This window comes from Lethenteron reissneri, chromosome 26 (assembly GCF_015708825.2).
Source record: "Lethenteron reissneri isolate LAM-NWPU_2019-01 chromosome 26, ASM1570882v1, whole genome shotgun sequence".
Taxonomy (NCBI): Eukaryota; Metazoa; Chordata; class Hyperoartia; order Petromyzontiformes; family Petromyzontidae; genus Lethenteron; species Lethenteron reissneri.
The window spans coordinates 25,303,176-25,321,828 of record NC_083804.1 but is presented as its reverse complement, the minus strand read 5'-3'; the positions used below and the strand labels follow the sequence as shown (position 1 = coordinate 25,321,828).

Here is an 18,653-nt window from a genome sequence, read left to right as displayed (position 1 = left end):
ACTACACGGCTCTCCGAACCTCCAAGCAAAGGCCACATTGAGCCTCCTCATTCTCTGATGTGAGATCCTGTAGATGGTGGGAGCGGGTACACTGCTTTTTCTCAGCTAGCCAGAACATTTCTTGTTAGCCAGGGTCTCTGGGGAGGTCTGGACCACGTACTTCATGAATCCAATAGAATCTGCATGAGCCACAGTCCTGAACCTCACCCATTTCCCCTCGGCATCAGGAAGGGGGAAGCATGTCAACCCCAGCTGCAAGCGATGATGAAATTCTCGCTTGCAACTTTCATCAGCTAGCTGAGAGCACGTCACTTTGGGTTTGAATGGGGTCCTAAATGGACACCTACCACCGGAGTAGAAGAATGGCAGGTGCATTTTCCAGATGGCAAGCTGATGGTCAATGGGCAGAGCAGCATCACGATAGATCCTGGTGTTAAAGACATGGGCCCGAATTCTCGTATCACTATCTAGTCCAGCAGATGTTCTTGCTTAGACCCGGCATGCATCCATGTAGTTGTGTGGATGTGCCAATGCTGGAACGTGTTGGTGATTACAAACCTATAAGCTGCACAGAAGTCTAACAGCCTCCTACCGTTGTTATTGAGCTGATTTGGCCCATGCATTCCAATCACCTGCATCCTAAACAGGCATTGAAGTCACCTGATAGTCACTATCCCGAGAGCCACTTTAGCTAGCACCTGTGACAGGTCATCGAAGGCATGCGACTCATCAGCTTTGCCTACATCCCTCCAATGATGTTCATCTTCATTAGGGGTGTAAACCAATCACCACCACCATTCTTAAAATCCTGGTGATGGGGAGGCAAGCCCACAGTCACTTTGGACTCACAGCTTCCCACACCTCACCTCCACACTCCCAAACCCCCTTCATTCTTTTGTTCAGAAGCAGAGCCACTCCCTGTTGTTTGTAAGTTTCCTGCCCTGTGTGCAGGACTGTCCACACATCAAGGAGCAAGAACCAATCCACCGGACCCTCTTGTAATCCAGAGGTCCAGGCAATACTGCTCCATCTCCCGACAGCGTTTGTGTATGTCATCGATTTTTATTCCAATTAAAACTAAAATAAAATAACTTTATCGGTACCAAGGCTCCCCACAAGGCCATTATGGAGGGTTGTGTGGCACAGTATGGCGCCAGCTATCGTAGAGTACGGCGGTCGTGTTGCTACGGTTCTCTGTGGTAACGATGTCTTCATAAAAACGTCGCTACTACACCTCTCTAAATAAAATTGACGCTGAACCGCTCGCGCCTTCCGAGATTCAGCAGTGAAGGGGACACCCACGACCCGGCAACTTACAGACATCTCATAATGGGAAACGGTTGATATATTTTATTTGTAGTTTTAGTGGTAATTAAATTTAAGGTGGAGGGGTCACAAGCCCCTCGCGCCAGTCCAGAGCCCACGTTGGCCACTGTGGCGGCTGTGATCGCCATGAGGGCATCAACGGATTGGCATTGCTCACAGCCACCACAGCATTACCAACAATCAACCACCGAGGAGGTGGCGGGGGGGTTTAAATTACCGAGCAGTGCTACCCAAATTACACAGACATGGAGAGGCAGCAAGAGGCATGACACACAGTAACATCGCGACCACCAAAGATAAAGATCCCCCGTATAGCATTAATAGACTATTGGGGCAGGTGCTGTTAGCGAGCACCTATGTAGGCCGACACGGCACACGAGGGGGTGGGTGGCCAGCATCACACCCGGCCGCCATTGCCTCCCCTTGTGGCGATGTTTACACATCGCACAAGGTACTCATTTGAGGCTGAGTCGACCTCGGGGAGGCTCAGGACCTGATCAGATAATCGTCACTGGTGTTAGCTGTGAGCAGGAATCGAGCTCGGGTCGCCGGGTTCGTAGTGCAGCGCTCTAACCGCAACACTTCCGCTCCCCACAACCACAATCACCACCATCATGACCACCACAATTGCCATCACCACCATCTGTTGGAGTTGGTCTCCACAGACTGGGCCCTGCCATAGGAATGTGTAATTTCCAGAGCCAGTTCTTACATTTGTCCTCAGTGAGCTGTTTGAGAACCTCTCCCACATTCTGCAACACAAAAACAGTTGGTGAAACACCCGCAACGTGAAACAATCAATAGTCACACTCAGCCACTCGGTTATTCACTCACTCGCTAAAAAACTCATTCAGTGACACTGGGACAAACTCAATAGACACTCAATAGACACACTCAGCTACTCGCTCGCTCACTCACTAAAATACTTATTAAGTGGCACTCTGTGACACACTCAGTAGACACACTCAGACACTCGGTTATTCACTCACTCACTAAAACACTCATTCAGTGACACTGTGACACACTCAATAGTCACACTCAGATACTCACTCGGTTACTCACTCACTCAAACACTAATTCAGTGACTCTGTAACATACTCAATAGTCAAAATCAGGCACGCACTCACTCATTCAGTGACAATGACACACTCAATAGACACTATCAAAAACACTGAGCTACTCACTCGCTCACTCACTAAAATACGTATTAAGTGGCGCACTGTGACACACTCATTAGACACACTCAGACACTCGGTTATTCACTCACTCGCTAAAACGCTCAGTGACACTGCAATACACTCAATAGACACACTCAATAACCACTCAGCCACTCGCTCGCTCACTCGCTCACTAAAACACCCATTCAGTGACACTCTGTGACACACTCAAGTCACACTCAGATACTCACTCGGTTACTCACTCAAACACTAATTCAGTGACACTCTGTGACACTCAATAGCCACACTCAGACACTCACTCAAACACTCATTCAGTGACACGCTTTGATACACTCACTCAATAACCACACGGTCATTCACTCAATGACTCCCGAGGCAGTAATGACTGTCCTTTAGCGAGTGGTGGTAGTGCCTTGTGTCTGTACCTGGCCCACGCTCTGCAGAGCCTTGAGGTCGTTCTCGGACTTGTCATACTGCTTAGTCAAATCCTTGAGCTGTTCACGGACTGAGAGACACCATCACCACCATCATTATCATCAACACCACCATCAACACCACCATCAACACCATCATTATCATTAACACAACCATCATCAACACCACCATCACCACCACCATCACCACCATCATCAACACCATCACCACCATCATTATCATTAACACCATCACCATCATCACCATCATTATCATCAACACCACCATCACCACCACCGTCATCATCAACATCATCACCACCATCATTATCATCAACATCATCACAACCATCATTATCATCAACACCATCACCACTACGCCCGACCTTATGGAAGAGGTACGTAGATGACACTTTTGTCATCTGGCCACATGGCCGGCCTGCTCTAGACCAATTTCTCGACCACATCAATTCCATACACCCAGCCATCAAATTCACCATGGAAGTCGAAAAAGATGGCAAGCTACTCTTTTTGGGTGTCCTAATTAAAAGGAGACCTGATGGTTCAATGAGCCACTCTGTCTACAGGAAAGCCACCCATACGGATGCTTACCTAAAACCGGATTCCCACCACCATCCATCCCAGAAGAATTCCCTCATCAAGACTCTATACTATAGAGCCCAATGCATTTCCGACCAGGAACACATTGGCAGTGAACTCAAACACGTACGCCAAGCTCTTAAGGCTAATGGTTACTCCGACTACACAATCTGCAAGGCCATCACTCCAACCATCAAGAAGGATCCTGTTGAGGAGCCTTTCAAGACCATCACCTTACCCTACATTGCTGGGGTTACAAAAAAGATCTAGAAAATCCTGATTAAACACAAGATCCAGGTCCGATTCAACACAGTACATAAAATCCGTGATCTGGTCCCGTCTGTAAAAGATGTGGTTCCAGACATACAGTACCCTGGCGTATACAAACTAAGTTGCCTCTGTGGTAGCAGTTACATTGGAGAAACCAAACGACATGTCTCGGACCGCATCCGTGAACATAAAGCAGACCTGAAACACGGTAGGACAAACACCTCAGCCGTGGCAGATCACTGTTACAATTCAGTGGGCTCACATGATATTGACTTCTCCAAGACAGAGGTTCTCTGCAAGCCATCTGGCTATCATGAGAGATTCGTTCATGAGGCGATCCACATATTCAAACACAGAGACAATTTCAACCGAGAAGATGGATTCTGGCTCAGCAATCATTGGAAGGACATAATAAACCATTTCGGATCTTAACTGATTGTGTTCACGTTTACGGTGACTTTCAGACCGCAGTCCACTCACTGGCATCTAACCTATATAATTCATTTTTTGTCTGTCTGTCTGTCCGTCCGTCTGCGTACGCTCCCTTCCGGGGGATTTAGCTCTCGGACCGTGGGGTTCGCCGAGATTAAATTTTGCAGGTGGGCACGCCCCCGGCCCGCGATAAACTTAGGCATTTCCGATTTTTCGTCTCTAAACTTTAAATCGGCCCGATTATCGATTTAGTGCGATTTCTCTTTAGTTATTTATTTAAGCCTTTATTTATTTATTTAATATTGCCGGCCGGCGCGGACCACGGCGGTTGCCCCTGGCAACGGGTAGCAACAACTTCACTGCGGGGTGGACGCCATTTTTAATTCCCGTTAAAAATATGCGCACGCATTAACACGCGACTCTGAGGTAAATTCATCAAAGTTTCACGTCCTCTTCACTCCCCTTCCACCCCAATGTGTGCAATTATTATTATAGGGTCGGTAGATAATAAAATTATAGCGATTAGACAGTATTATTGTAGCGCGGGGGGGGGGGGGGGTAACGGCCCCAGCACCCAGCCTCAGCCGGGTGGGCAATCTAGGCGAGGCCGGAGGCTCTGCACGGTACTAGGCCTCGACACGCAACTCTGTCAGGCGACCACTTTGTGGTATAAACTCGATATACCCAGCGTTGCCCGGGGGAAAAATACATTTAAAATCTTCTGAAAACTTTAAAACATAACATACCAATGAAAATACAACTGTGTAATTAAAATTCTAAACCCGACCGCGCCAAGAATCGATTCTCTGAATCGCGAAAAGGAATCGACGGTTGTAGATTAATTTAGAATCGCCTTATTTCCGTTTAATATAAGTTGGTTATAGAGTTGATATAAACTGCTACGAATGGGAAATATCCGGCGTTGACCGGGGCTAAAATATAATTAAAAACTCCTGAAAACTTTATAACATAACATACGAATGAAAATAAAACTCTGTAATTAAAAATGGAAACCTCCTATGCGCCAGGAATCGATTCTTTGAATCGCGCAAAGGAATCATCGAAGGTTGTAGATTCCTTTAGGATCGCCCTTAACATGAGAGTGGTGAGGGAGAGTGGTGAGGGAGAGTGGTGAGGGAGAGTGGTGAGGGAAAGTGTTGAGGGAGAGTGGTGAGGGAAAGTGGTGAGGGAGAGTGAGTGTGAGTGGTGAGGGTGAGTGGTGAGGGTGAGGTTGAGTGGTGAGGGTGAGTGGTGACGGTGAGTGGTGATTGGTGAGGGTGAGTGGGGAGGGTGAGTGGCGGTTGTTAGTGGTGATTAGTGAGGGATGAGTGGTGAGGGTGAGCGTGAGTGGTGAGGGTGAGGTTGAGTGGTGAGCAGTGAGGGTGAGTGGTGATTGGTGAGGGTGTGATTGGTGAGGATGAGTGGTGAGGGTGAGTAGTGAGGGTGAGTGGTTGTTGTGAGGGTGAGTGGTTGTTGTGAGGGTGAGTGGTGAGGGTGAGTGGTAAGAGTGAGTGGTGAGGGTGAGTGACGGTTGTGAGAGGTGATTAGTGAGTGATGAGGGTGAGTGGTGAGGGTTAGTGGTGAGCATGAGTGGTGAGGGTGAGTGTTGAGCGTGAGTGGTGAGGGTGAGTGGTGATTGTTGAGAGTGTGATTGGTGAGGATGAGTGGTGAGTAGTGAGGGTGAGTGGTGAGGGTGAGTGGTGAGGGTGAGTGGCGGTTGTGAGTGGTGATTAGTGAGGGGTGAGTGGTGAGGGTGAGCGGTTAGGGTGAGTGGTGAGGGTGAGCGGTGAGGGTGAGCAGTGAGGGTGAGTGGTGATTGGTGAGGGTGTGATTGGTGAGGATGAGTGGTGAGTGGTCAGGGTGAGTGGTGAGAATGATTGGTGAGGGTGAGTGTTGAGGGTGAGTGGTGAGTGGTTAGGGTGAGTAGTGAGGGTGAGTGGTGAGCGTGAGTGGTGAGTGGTGAGCGTGACTGGTGAGGGAGAGTGGTGAGGGAGAGTGGTGAGGGAGAGTGGTGAGGGAGAGTGGTGAGGGAGAGTAGTGAGTGGTGAGGGTGAGTGGTAAGTGGTGAGGGTGAGTGGTGATTGGTGAGGGTGAGTGGTGAGGGAGAGTGGTGAGGGAGAGTGGTGAGGGGGAGTGGTGAGGGAGAGTGGTGAGGGTGAGTAGTGAGTGGTGAGGGTGAGTGGTAAGTGGTGAGGGTGAGTGGTGATTGGTGAGGGTGAGTGGGGAGGGTGAGTGGCGGTTGTTAGTGGTGATTAGTGAGGGGTGAGTGGTGAGGGTGAGCGTGAGTGGTGAGGTTGAGTGGTGAGCAGTGAGGGTGAGTGGTGATTGGTGAGGGTGTGATTGGTGAGGATGAGTGGTGAGGGTGAGTAGTGAGGGTGAGTGGTTGTTGTGAGGGTGAGTGGTTGTTGTGAGGGTGCGTGGTGAGGGTGAGTGGTAAGAGTGAGTGGTGAGGGTGAGTGACGGTTGTGAGAGGTGATTAGTGAGTGGTGAGGGTGAGTGGTGAGGGTTAGTGGTGAGGGTGAGTGGCGGTTGTGAGTGGTGATTAGTGAGGGGTGAGTGGTGAGGGTGAGCGTGAGTGGTGAGGGGGAGTGGTGAGGGTGAGCGGTGAGGGTGAGCGGTGAGGGTGAGTGGTGATTGGTGAGGATGTGATTGGTTGGGATGAGTGGTGAGTGTCGAGGGTGAGTGGTGAGCGGTGAGGGTGAGTGTTGAGGGTGAGTGGTGAGTAGTGAGGGTGAGTGGTGAGCGTGACTGGTGAGTGGTGAGGGTGAGTGGTTAGGGAGAGTGGTGAGGGAAAGTGGTGAGGGTGAATGGTGAGGGTGAGTGGTGAGGGTGAATGGTGAGGTTGAGTGGTGAGGGTGAGTGGTGATTGGTGAGGGTGAGTGGTGAGGGTGAGTGGGGAGGGTGAGTGGCAGTTGTGAGTGGTGATTAGTGAGAGGTGAGTGGTGAGCATGAGTGGTGAGGGTGAGGTTGAGTGGTGAGCGGTGAGGGTGAGCAGTGAGGGTGAGTGGTGATTGATGAGGGTGCGATTGGTGAGGATGAGTAGTGAGGGTGAGTGGTTGTTGTGCGGGTGAGTGATGAGGGTGAGTGGTAAGAGTGAGTGGTGAGGGTGAGTGACGGTTGTGAGAGGTGATTAGTGAGTGGTGAGGGTGAGTGGTGAGGGTTAGTGGTGAGCATGAGTGGTGAGGGTGAGTGTTGAGCGTGAGTGGCAAGTGGTGAGGGTGAGTGGTGATTGGTGAGGGTGTGATTGGTGAGGATGAGTGGTGAGTGGTCAGGGTGAGTGGTGAGGGTGAGTGGTGAGGGTGAGTGGTGAGAGGTGAGGGTGAGTGTTGAGGGTGAGTGGTGAGCGTGACTGGTGAGGGAGAGTGGTGAGGGTGAATGGTGAGGGTGAGTGGTGAGGGTGAATGGTGAGGTTGAGTGGTGAGGGTGAGTGGTGATTGGTGAGGGTGAGTGGTGAGGGTGAGTGGGGAGGGTGAGTGGCAGTTGTGAGTGGTGATTAGTGAGAGGTGAGTGGTGAGCATGAGTGGTGAGGGTGAGGTTGAGTGGTGAGCGGTGAGGGTGAGCAGTGAGGGTGAGTGGTGATTGATGAGGGTGCGATTGGTGAGGATGAGTAGTGAGGGTGAGTGGTTGTTGTGCGGGTGAGTGATGAGGGTGAGTGGTAAGAGTGAGTGGTGAGGGTGAGTGACGGTTGTGAGAGGTGATTAGTGAGTGGTGAGGGTGAGTGGTGAGGGTTAGTGGTGAGCATGAGTGGTGAGGGTGAGTGTTGAGCGTGAGTGGCAAGTGGTGAGGGTGAGTGGTGATTGGTGAGGGTGTGATTGGTGAGGATGAGTGGTGAGTGGTCAGGGTGAGTGGTGAGGGTGAGTGGTGAGGGTGAGTGGTGAGAGGTGAGGGTGAGTGTTGAGGGTGAGTGGTGAGCGTGACTGGTGAGGGAGAGTGGTGAGGGTGAATGGTGAGGGTGAGTGGTGAGGGTGAGTGGCAAGTGGTGAGGGTGAGTGGTGATTGGTGAGGGTGTGATTGGTGAGGATTAGTGGTGAGTGGTGAGGGTGAGTAGTGAGGGTGAGTGCTGAGCGGTGAGGGTGAGTGGTTGTTGTTAGGGTGAGTGGTGAGAGTGAGTGGTGAGGGTGAGTGGTGATTGTTGAGGGTGTGATTGGTGAGGATGAGTGGTGAGTAGTGAGGGTGAGTGGTGACGGTGAGTGGTGAGGGTGAGTGTTGAGGGTGAGTGGTGAGGGTGAGTGGCGGTTATGAGTGGTGATTAGTGAGGGGTGAGTGGTGAGGGTGAGCATGAGTGGTGAGGGTGAGCAGTGCGGGTGAGTGGTGATTGGTGAGGGTGTGATTGGTGAGGGTGTGATTGGTGAGGATGAGTGGTGAGTGGTCAGGGTGAGTGGTGAGGGTGAGTGGTTGTTCTGAGGGTGAGGATGAGTGGTGAGGGTGAGTGGCGGTTGTGAGTGGTGATGGGTGAGTGGTGAGCGGTGAGGGTGAGTGGTGAGGGTGAGTGCTGAGTGGTGAGAGAGTGGTTAGTTTTGAGGGTGAGTGGTGAGGTTGAGTGGTGAGGGTTAGTGGTGAGTGGTGATTGGTCAGTGGTGATTGGTGAGGATGAATGGTGAGTAGTGAGGGTGAAGTTGAGTGGTGAGGGTGAGTGGTGGTTGTGACGGTGAGTGGTGAGGGTGAGTGGTGAGGGTGAGTGGTGAGGCTGAATGGTGAGGGTGAATGGTGAGAGTGAGTGGTGAGGGAGAGTGGTGAGTGAGAGTGGTGAGGGTTAGTGGTGAGGGTTAGTGGTGAGGGTTAGTGGTGAGAGTGAGTGGTGAGCGTGAGTGGTGATTGTTGAGGGTGTGATTGGTGAGGATGAGTGGTGAGTGGTCAGGGTGAGTGGTGAGGGTGAGTGGTGAGGGTGAGTGGTGAGAGGTGAGGGTGAGTGTTGAGGGTGAGTGGTGAGTAGTGAGGGTGAGTGGTGAGCGTGACTGGTGAGGGAGAGTGGTGAGGGTGAATGATGAGGGTGAGTGGTGAGGGTGAGTGGCAAGTGGTGAGGGTGAGTGGTGATTGGTGAGGGTGTGATTGGTGAGGATTAGTGGTGAGGGTGAGTAGTGAGTGCTGAGCGGTGAGGGTGAGTGGTTGTTGTGAGGGTGAGTGGTGAGAGTGAGTGGTGAGGGTGAGTGGTGAGGGTGAGTGGTGATTGTTGAGGGTGTGATTGGTGAGGATGAGTGGTGAGTAGTGAGGGTGAGTGTTGAGGGTGAGTGGTGAGGGTGAGTGGCGGTTATGAGTGGTGATTAGTGAGGGGTGAGTGGTGAGGGTGAGCGTGAGTGGTGAGGGTGAGCAGTGCGGGTGAGTGGTGATTGGTGAGGGTGTGATTGGTGAGGGTGTGATTGGTGAGGATGAGTGGCGAGTGGTCAGGGTGAGTGGTGAGGGTGAGTGGCGGTTGTGAGTGGTGATGGGTGAGTGGTGAGCGGTGAGGGGTGAGTGGTGAGGGTGAGTGGTGAGGGTGAGTGCTGAGTGGTGAGAGAGTGGTTAGTTTTGAGGGTGAGTGGTGAGGTTGAGTGGTGAGGGTTAGTGGTGAGTGGTGATTGGTCAGTGGTGATTGGTGAGGATGAATGGTGAGTAGTGAGGGTGAAGTTGAGTGGTGAGGGTGAGTGGTGGTTGTGACGGTGAGTGGTGTGAGGCTGAATGGTGAGGGTGAATGGTGAGAGTGAGTGGTGAGTGGTGAGGGAGAGTGGTGAGTGAGTGGTGAGGGTTAGTGGTGAGGGTTAGTGGTGAGAGTGAGTGGTGAGGGTGAGTGGTGAGGGAGATTGGTGAGGGAGGTTGGTGAGTGGTGAGTTGTGAGGGTGAATGGTGAATAGTGAGTGGGAGTGGTGAGTGGTGAGGATGAGTGGTAAGGGTGAGTTGTGAGTGGTGAATGGTGAGGGTGAATGATGAGTACAGTCAATATGCACTGCTGTTATACCAGGTACCACCACCACAATATGTACTCCTCTCATCATAGCAGATACCACCACAGCAGTATGCACTGCTGTAATCATAGCAGGTACCAACACAGCAGTATGCACTGCTGTAGTGATAGTAGGTACCTCAGTCGGTATACACTGCTGTAGTGATAGTAGATACTATCGAGTTGGTAGATACCGCTATAGTAAATACTAAAACAGTCAGTATATACCACTACAGTCAGTCAATACTGCTACAGTCAGTATATATTATCTATATATATAAAATCGCGAATCTGTCTGTCTATCTGTCTGTCTGTGTGTCTGTGTGTCTCCGGACGCACTTTCATTGGACGCCGGTTGCCCCTGCCAACGGCTAGCGACGCCTTCGCCGCTTTCATTGGACCTGGCAACGGCTAGCGACGCCTTCGCTAAGGGCTGCACTTTCATTGGACGGCGGTTGCCCCTGCCAACGGCTAGCCACGCCTTCGCCACTTTCATAGGCTCCGTAATTAATTAAATAATAGTCATTACACAGTATTGTTGGAGCGCTGAGGGGGGGGGGGGAAGGAACGCCACCCGTACCCTGCCTCTGCCAGGTGCCCAATTTTGGCGAGGCCGCAGGCTCTGCACGCTACTAGGCCTCAACACCCACCACGCCACTCTGAGGTAAATTCATCAAAGTTTTTCGTACTCTTCACTCCACCCCCACCACAATGTGTGCAATTAATATTACTTTTAAACCCAACGCGCCAACAATCGATTACTTAAATGTTCACTGTACAAATAGTCATTAAGCTGGGTCAGCGTACTGCCAGTCTATCATGTAGACTGTAGCCTGCTTATTAAGCTCGGCGAGCGTACTGCCACTCTATCATGTACACTCTAGCCTGCTTATGAAGCTGAGTGCGTGTACTGGCAGTCTATAATGTGGACTGTTGCCTGCTTATTATAATCGATTCTTTATATGTTCTTTGTACAAATAGTCATTAAGCTGGTTGAGCGCCCCCAGTTCGATTCCAACTCACGCCCACCACCGCTGACGATTATTTGAAACGGACCCGGGCCTCCCCTAGGTCGACTCAGCCTCAAACGCGCAACTGCTGTCGTGTGTGAACATCGTCACTGGGGAGACAAAGGCGGCCGGGCATCGTGGATCCAAGTCCCGGGCGAAGCCGGGTCATGTCTATTTGTGTATGTGTTTATGTGTATGTCTGTGTGTCTGTATGTATGTGTGTATGTATGTGTGTGTATGTGTTTGTGTGTATGTGTGTGTATGTATGTGCGTTTTTTTGTATGTCTTTATGTGTATGTCTGCGTGTCTGTATGTATGTGTGTATGACGCGTGTGCATGTGTTTGTGTGTATGTATGTGTGTGTCTATGTATGTGTGTATGTGTTTCTGTGTATGTGTGTGTATGTATGTGTGTTATGTGTGTGTCTGTGTGTCTGCATGTATGTGTGTGTGTATTGTGTTTGTGTTTATGCTCGCATTACACAAATGTGTTGCAGGTCTAAGGCGTTCCTTGCGCAGCATTGCCGCTCCCTGAAAGTCGTGTGTGTCTGCAGCAAGCGCGTGTATGTGTACCTATGGACGCGCGCGCGTGTGTTGTGTAGGGGGAACGGTAGTGTAGTGCTTAGCGTGCTGTCTGTGTCTGTGTGTGTGTCTGTGTGTGTGCGTGTGTGGTGTGTGGGGAGCGGTAGTGTACTGCTTAGCGTGCTGTCTGTGTGTGTGTCTGTCTGTGTGTGTCTGCGTGTGTCTGTGTGTGTGTGGTGTGTGAGGATCGGTGGGTGTAGTGCTTAACGCTACGCTGCGCTACCAACCCGGCGAACCCAGTTCGATTCCCGCTCACGGCCACCACCGGTGACCATTATTTGAACCTCCCCTAGGTCGACTCTGCCTCAAACGAGTAACTGCTGTGGCGTATTAACATCGCCACTGGGGAGACAAAGGCGGCCGGCCGTGGTGGATACAAGTCCCGGGCGAAGCCGGGTAGTACAGCTAGTACTACTATACAGTCAGTACATATTACCACGGTGAGTAGCTACTAGAGTCAGTAGATACTATTATAGAGTGAGTAGATAGTTAGTACTATAGTCAGTGGATACTACTAGAGAGTCAGCAGATACTATACAGTTAGTCGTTACGAGTATATAGTCGGTAGATACTACTGTAGGCCCAGTAAATACTACTATGGTCAGTAGTTATTACAGTCACTAAATACTACTACACAGTCTGTAGCTACTACTGGCTCAGTAGATACTAAGGTACAGTCAGTAGATACTACTACAGAGTCAATAGATACCACTTCCTCTGTTGTATGTAAGGTGTTGTTAGTATATATACCTACGAGGGGTAAAGATATTTTTTGAGGGGGGGGGGGGGGGGGGAGACCACAATTTTCGGAAACATTTTGACATCAACTATTTACCCTACACTTTCTACAACTTTTTGGACTTGTGAAAGCCTCTTATATATTTGTTGGTGGAGAAATGTACAAACAGCCCATCGGGCTTTGACAATACCTTAGTATCTGTGTATATATGTAAGGTTTTTAAGAAATATATTTTTCAACCGGGCAAAGCCGGGTACTTCCGCTAGTTGACTATATATATTTTATTCTCCGCAGGGAATGGATTCTTTGCTCCGCTGCAAGTCTCCTACCACCACTCTCCCATTGACATATTTCGTTGCTTCCTCTTAGTACCTTTCACGCGACGGTCAATGGTATAGTGTATAGCAGATTGTATAATAATAAATAGTATAAAAGTGTAATGTTTAATACAATGTATAAGGTTATAGTATCGTAATTGTAAAGTGAATATACAGCAGGGTGGGTAGAATAATAGTGTAATATTACAATGTATAGTCTATAAGCATATTAGTCGCTGCAGCTCCATACTATTAACATTCCTTCCCTTTATTAATGCTAACCTTACTCCCTCCCTTTGATGCTGCTAATCCTGCATAATGCACGGGCATATTATGACTTTGAAACCCCCCGCCCACCTCCTACGCATTCCACAAGTAATGACTAATCCCATATCTGCATTTCCCATAAATATGCTAAATTCCTCTTGATATGCAAATTATTTTGTCAAGGCGCTCTTCCCCCTCCAACCCAGCTTAAATATACGCTCCAAGCCTGGTGGTGTTTCATTCAGACGCTGTCTTTCCGATAGACCTGTTCTTCACCTGAGGACGGCTGCTTGCGTTGTGGCCGAAACGTCGTGAGAATTATTTTATGTTTTATTTTTATTATTTCCCTTCTACGTGACTTTACCGAAAGAACCAAGAAGTTGACAATGATGTCGAACAAGTGGAGACTCTTTGACTTTTTGAAGCTATTAACATACATTTGTTATCATGTTACAGTGTATTATCCGTTATTTTTCCATTAAAAACGATGTTAGTACTCTTTGGTTCTTTCGGTAAAGTCACGTAGGTATACAATTAAATAAATCACGTTTCGGGCGCAACACAAGTGTTCGTCATCAGGTGGGGCAATCACAGCAAGAACCAATCGCTGAAGTGGGCAAAAGGAGTGCCGTGACAAGAGGCTATAGAGGTAAGAGATGGGGGGAGGAGCCAGGGAGAGATAAGAGGGTGGGGGTGTGGGGTAAGGGGAATGACGGACGCTTGTTGCGTCCGAAACGTCGTGATTTAATTTATACCTACGTGACTTTACCGAAAGAACTAAAGAGTATGGATCCCTGCAGTCACGAAAACCTCAAATCCCATATAAGTGTTAACAAAAAAATTGAAGCACCCTGTACATGGCTACGTACTGCCCAATGGTGGCCATATGCAGTATTACAAGTTATACATTACATTGTATGTTGAACTTCTTTCGCACCATAGACAGCCGAGCTAATTGGGAGATGCGGGGGAAGGACAACTTACACAAAAAACTGCTTTAAAGCAATGAGTTTTCAGTTTAGATTTAAAAGTGCATAGCTCCAGTGGCTTCCTAATATTGGAAGAGCATTCCTTACGGCCGCAGAAGCGAATCTGAAAGCGTGCGATGCGGTGACCATCTTTGTTCAATGGCTTGCAAAAGTTGGTGCGATGACCGGAGTTTGCATGATGGTTTTGTGACTCCGCTTGGTGGCCAGTACTACTCTTAAACCTAACCCATAATCCACACTTGTCTTCCCCAACACAACCGAACCCCCTAACCTTAAACCCAACCCTCTAAACCTAACCCCCAACTCAAACCTCAATATAAACGTGAATTATCCTGGCTAAGTCTCTATTGAAAAAAACGTCTTCGCTGAATGGGCTTTGCTGGGGAACTAAACTAATTCTGACTCCCCCATGCCTACCTTGAGGCGTTTGTGTTCAGCTCCCGGTGTGCACTGCGAATTTATGCCTATGAGAGCCTTTACACAAAGTCACCATTGGAATAGGATTTATCCTCACATGTACAGTTATTTTAGTAGTTGTAGATGTGCATTTACATAAAAGCGCAACTAGCCCCGTTTATTGTGTAGTAGAATCAGAATATTTATACGGAGGAATCCAATGCGCTATAAAGCTTTTTCAGAGATGTCCAGTACACATGTCCACCAGAGGGTGACTTGTAACCACAGAACAGCTCACTCTAACCCATACAGATCCAGACACAGACCCACAGATTAATGGAGACCCAGACTGAAACAGATCCAATATACTCATACAGAAACCCATAAACTTAGAAACTCAGATACTCAAGAGAGAACCACAGACTAGCACCCAAACCCATAAACTCAAGAGCTCCCGTTACATGTCGGTCCGTGGCCTTGTCTTGATCTGTGATGACGAGAAAAAAAGACAGGCCACTTGCCTCACATTTTAACTGATAGTTCAGCCGGCAGGACAGGCTGTCACTGAAAACATACCTTTATGACTATTCAGACAAACCATATTCTTCTAGTTTCATTTAATGTAGTTTCATAGCAATATTGAATATTTTATTTTTCAGACTTTTGTCAGGAATGTAGGGCAGTAAAATGGCATTCACAAGTTAACCAGACCTCTTAACATACGGCGGTGCTGGTACCGCATGTCCGCCAGAGGGCGACACTTCGTCATGTAACGAATCACTTGATGTTAATGCTCGTGCATAGTCGACAAAAAACACACATTCACCGATAATGGGGGAAAGTTTGGCAAGCACTCTCAGCTTAGAGGTGGACAAGAGGGATACTGGCCTGTAGCTGGAGGGCAATTATTGCGGCTTTCCAGGTTTTAGGATGGCCATGACTTTGGCTTCCATGCTTTTGGAACTTTGCCTGTCCTGTGTATGATGGTGAAGAGGTTTGCAAACCATTGCTATCCCAAGTCCCAGGTTCTTTTGGATTTCAGGACCCAAACCATCATATCCCAGAGCCTTGTTGGATGTTATGGCCCTGAGGCCTGCTTCCACTCATTGTGATAGTTGGCTGGATTTGTTGCTTGCAGTTGGCTGAAGGTGATGGGTGAGGTGTTTCCATACAGCTTGTTTGGCGAGCTTGTCCATCGATGCTTTTGAGCAGGACAGCATCTCGGAAGGCAGCATTCGCTGATCTTTTGCGATCTGTGCTGTTCGTTTTGAGGTACCTAGGTTCCAAAGGAGCTGCCAGGCTATACGGCTGGATTGAATTGTCAAAATCTGCAGTGACGCCTTCTCAACGTTTTCTTTTGGGAGTCTAAACTTCTTCATATTTCACCTCCACTCCTTGCCAGTTTGTGAGGCTTGAATTATTTTCGGTTTCTTTTTTCACGAGTTGAATCATCTTCACATTTTACCTCCACTCCTGGCTAGGTTGAGAAGCTGGAATGTTCTTCTGGCTCTTTTTTCACAACAGTCAAATCATCTTAACATTTCACCTCCACGCCTGGCCAGGTTATGAAGCTGGTAATTTCTTCTAGTTGTTTTACAAAAGATGAGGTCATTGCACAACCTTGACTTTTACATTTCGATTTCACCTTCCTCTCTTTGTGGATCTTCTGATGCTTGTTTCGGACCGATGACCATGCAAATGCCTCCCCACACACAGTGCACTTAAATGGCTTCTCACCTGTGTGTTTTCTGGTGCCTGTGAAGATTTTCTGACATTGTAAATGCCTTCCCACACTTGGTGCACTTGAAAGGTTTCACTCCTGTGTGTTGTCTCTGGTGATTGTGTAGAAGTGTTGACCGTGTATATGTCTTCCCACACAGAGTGCACTTGAATGGCTTCTCACCCGTGTACATTTTCTGCTGATTGTGAATATATGACTGTGTAAATGCCTCCCCATCCACAGTGCACTTCAATAACTTCTTGCCTGTGTGTTTTCTCGTGTCTGCGAAGATCTCCTGATCGTGTAAATGCCTTCCCACACACAGTGCACTCGAAGCGCTTCTCATCCGTGCGTGTACTCTGGTGTCTGTGAAGATGTGATAACCGTGCAAATTCCTTCCCACACACAGTGCACTTGAAGGGCTTCTCTCCTGTGTGTGTTCTCTGGTGATTGTGAAGAGCTGATGGCTGTGAAAATGCCTTCCCACACACAGTGCATTGAAATGGTTTCTCGCCCGTGTGTGTTCGCTGGTGATTCTTCATGTTGCCAGAGTGATCCGTGCTATATGAACACTGGCCGTTGCCGATCATTGCTACAACTCGGTGGGCTCTCATGAAATTGTCTTTTCCGAGACCAAGGTTCTCTGCAAACCTCCTGGCTACCATCAAAGGTTTGTACACGAAGCCATACAAATATAAAAACACAGACATAATTTAAACCGTGATGATGGGTACAAACTTAGTAATCATTGGAAAGATGTTATCAACCACGCAAAAAAGACTTAATTACACATTTTTGGACCATCTTATCTGACAGGCACTATTTTACTTTACTTTACCGAGTGTTAACATCCCCAGTGTTTAACAGTACTCTCTTCATTGTTCAGCCAGCACTGGTATAAACATGGGCATTTTCGTTATTTTCTATCATGTGTATCAACAGGTGCTTGTACACACACATGTCCACGTACACTTGCACCACACTCTCTTTTGGCCTCCCCTCCCCCTCTCTGTCCAATGCGTTGGCGTGTGCAGCAGTAGTTGCTTGCGCACAACCATGTCAACGCCGCCGACTTGTACCACGTCGTGCATTCTTTTGGCCCCGCCCCCTCCCGATGCGTTCTACGTGGCACGTCGTGCCGTCTTTGAGCCCCGCCCCCCTCCCTCCCGATACGTTCCATTCATTGGCTACCACATTCTGATAAGCTCCCTCCCCCTCTCCTTCCCCCTCAACTTGCTTTTAAGGGATTACATCTTGAATCATTGCCTCACTTGATGCAGCAAATCTGGCTGTGACGGTCCCACCTGATGACGGAGACTTGTGTTGCCTCTGAAACGTCGTGATTTTTATTTTATTTTACTTTCATTAATTTTAATGTTTTACCTACGTGACTTTACCGAAATAACCTAAGAATATGAATCCTTGCAGTCACGAAAGCTTCAAATCTAGAATTTGTGTCTCTTAGTGCCGGATTGCGCCGGGTGTCTCTGCTCCATGTCATTGATCCTGCAGAGCAGAGGCACTGGTAGCTGCAGACAGAAAACAGCAATATCCACTCAACCTCCATCAACATAAGGCACAGACATGCACGGGTATGCACACATATATGAACAAAGATTCTCCAAATAGCCTGTAAGATACTGTTATGGCAAGTTTTTTAGCAAGCACCTATGAAGGCCGGAATGGCGCACAAGGGAGTGGGTGGTCAGCACCACGCCCGGCTACCTTTGTCTCCCAGTGCTGATGTTTACACACTGCACCAGCTACACATTTAAGGGTGAGTCGACCTAGGGGAGGCTCTGGATCAGTTCAGATATTCGTCAGAGTTGGTCATGAGCAGGAACCGAACATGGGTGGCCAGGATTATAGAGCAGCGCGCAATCCATTACACTTTTTGTTGTCCTTCCACCGCACCTCCGATTAACATGGTTGGCTACATACGGTGTGAAAGAAGTTCAACATACACGACTGCTCTCCAAAGTATACTCATACAGACGCACGTAAACATACGCACGTAAACATACGCACGTAAACATTCGCACAAAAACACAAAATATCCCCTAATAAGTTACATCGGCTTTTAGGCCAAGTGCTGCAATTATTTCGCACTAATGGGAATCGGCACAACATATAATGGCAGTGTGTTCTGCACTTTGCAAATACAGGAATACCCCGATTATTATTTTCTATCTTTTACATCATTTCGCAAAATACGTCGTCAATGTATTAATACCACTACCTCATTTGCATTGCCTCAACCAACACTTACGTTGCTGACAGCATCTGTCCTTTCTCATCTTCGTCCCTCAGCCTTCGCCTCTACCTATCCTGTAAATTACTTTGATTTACGTTTTTTCGATATTCGTCGCACATTTCCGGAACGCATCCCAGAAGTAAACCGAGGTATTTCTGTACACAGCACATTCATACACAACAAAGAATTTACACTCTCACCAACTATGCAATCACACACAACACAGTTTACTCCCACATAGTAT

The 18,653-nt window shown here is 48.5% G+C and overlaps 1 protein-coding gene across 1 annotated transcript in view; it reads right to left on the bottom strand.

The window, feature by feature from the left end:
- Positions 1 to 18,438, bottom strand: part of LOC133347979 (26S proteasome regulatory subunit 10B-like) — a 50,853-nt gene extending 32,415 nt beyond the window's left edge. Inside the window, exons 1-4 of the mRNA XM_061560739.1 lie at positions 18,425 to 18,438; positions 17,460 to 17,473; positions 2,930 to 3,009; positions 2,039 to 2,078 (exon numbers count right to left, since the gene is read on the bottom strand). Of these exons, the coding sequence (XP_061416723.1) occupies positions 2,039 to 2,078; positions 2,930 to 3,009; positions 17,460 to 17,473; positions 18,425 to 18,438 (148 nt within the window). The remainder of the gene's footprint in view (positions 1 to 2,038; positions 2,079 to 2,929; positions 3,010 to 17,459; positions 17,474 to 18,424) is intronic.
- Between the last annotated feature and the right edge of the window lie 215 nt (positions 18,439 to 18,653).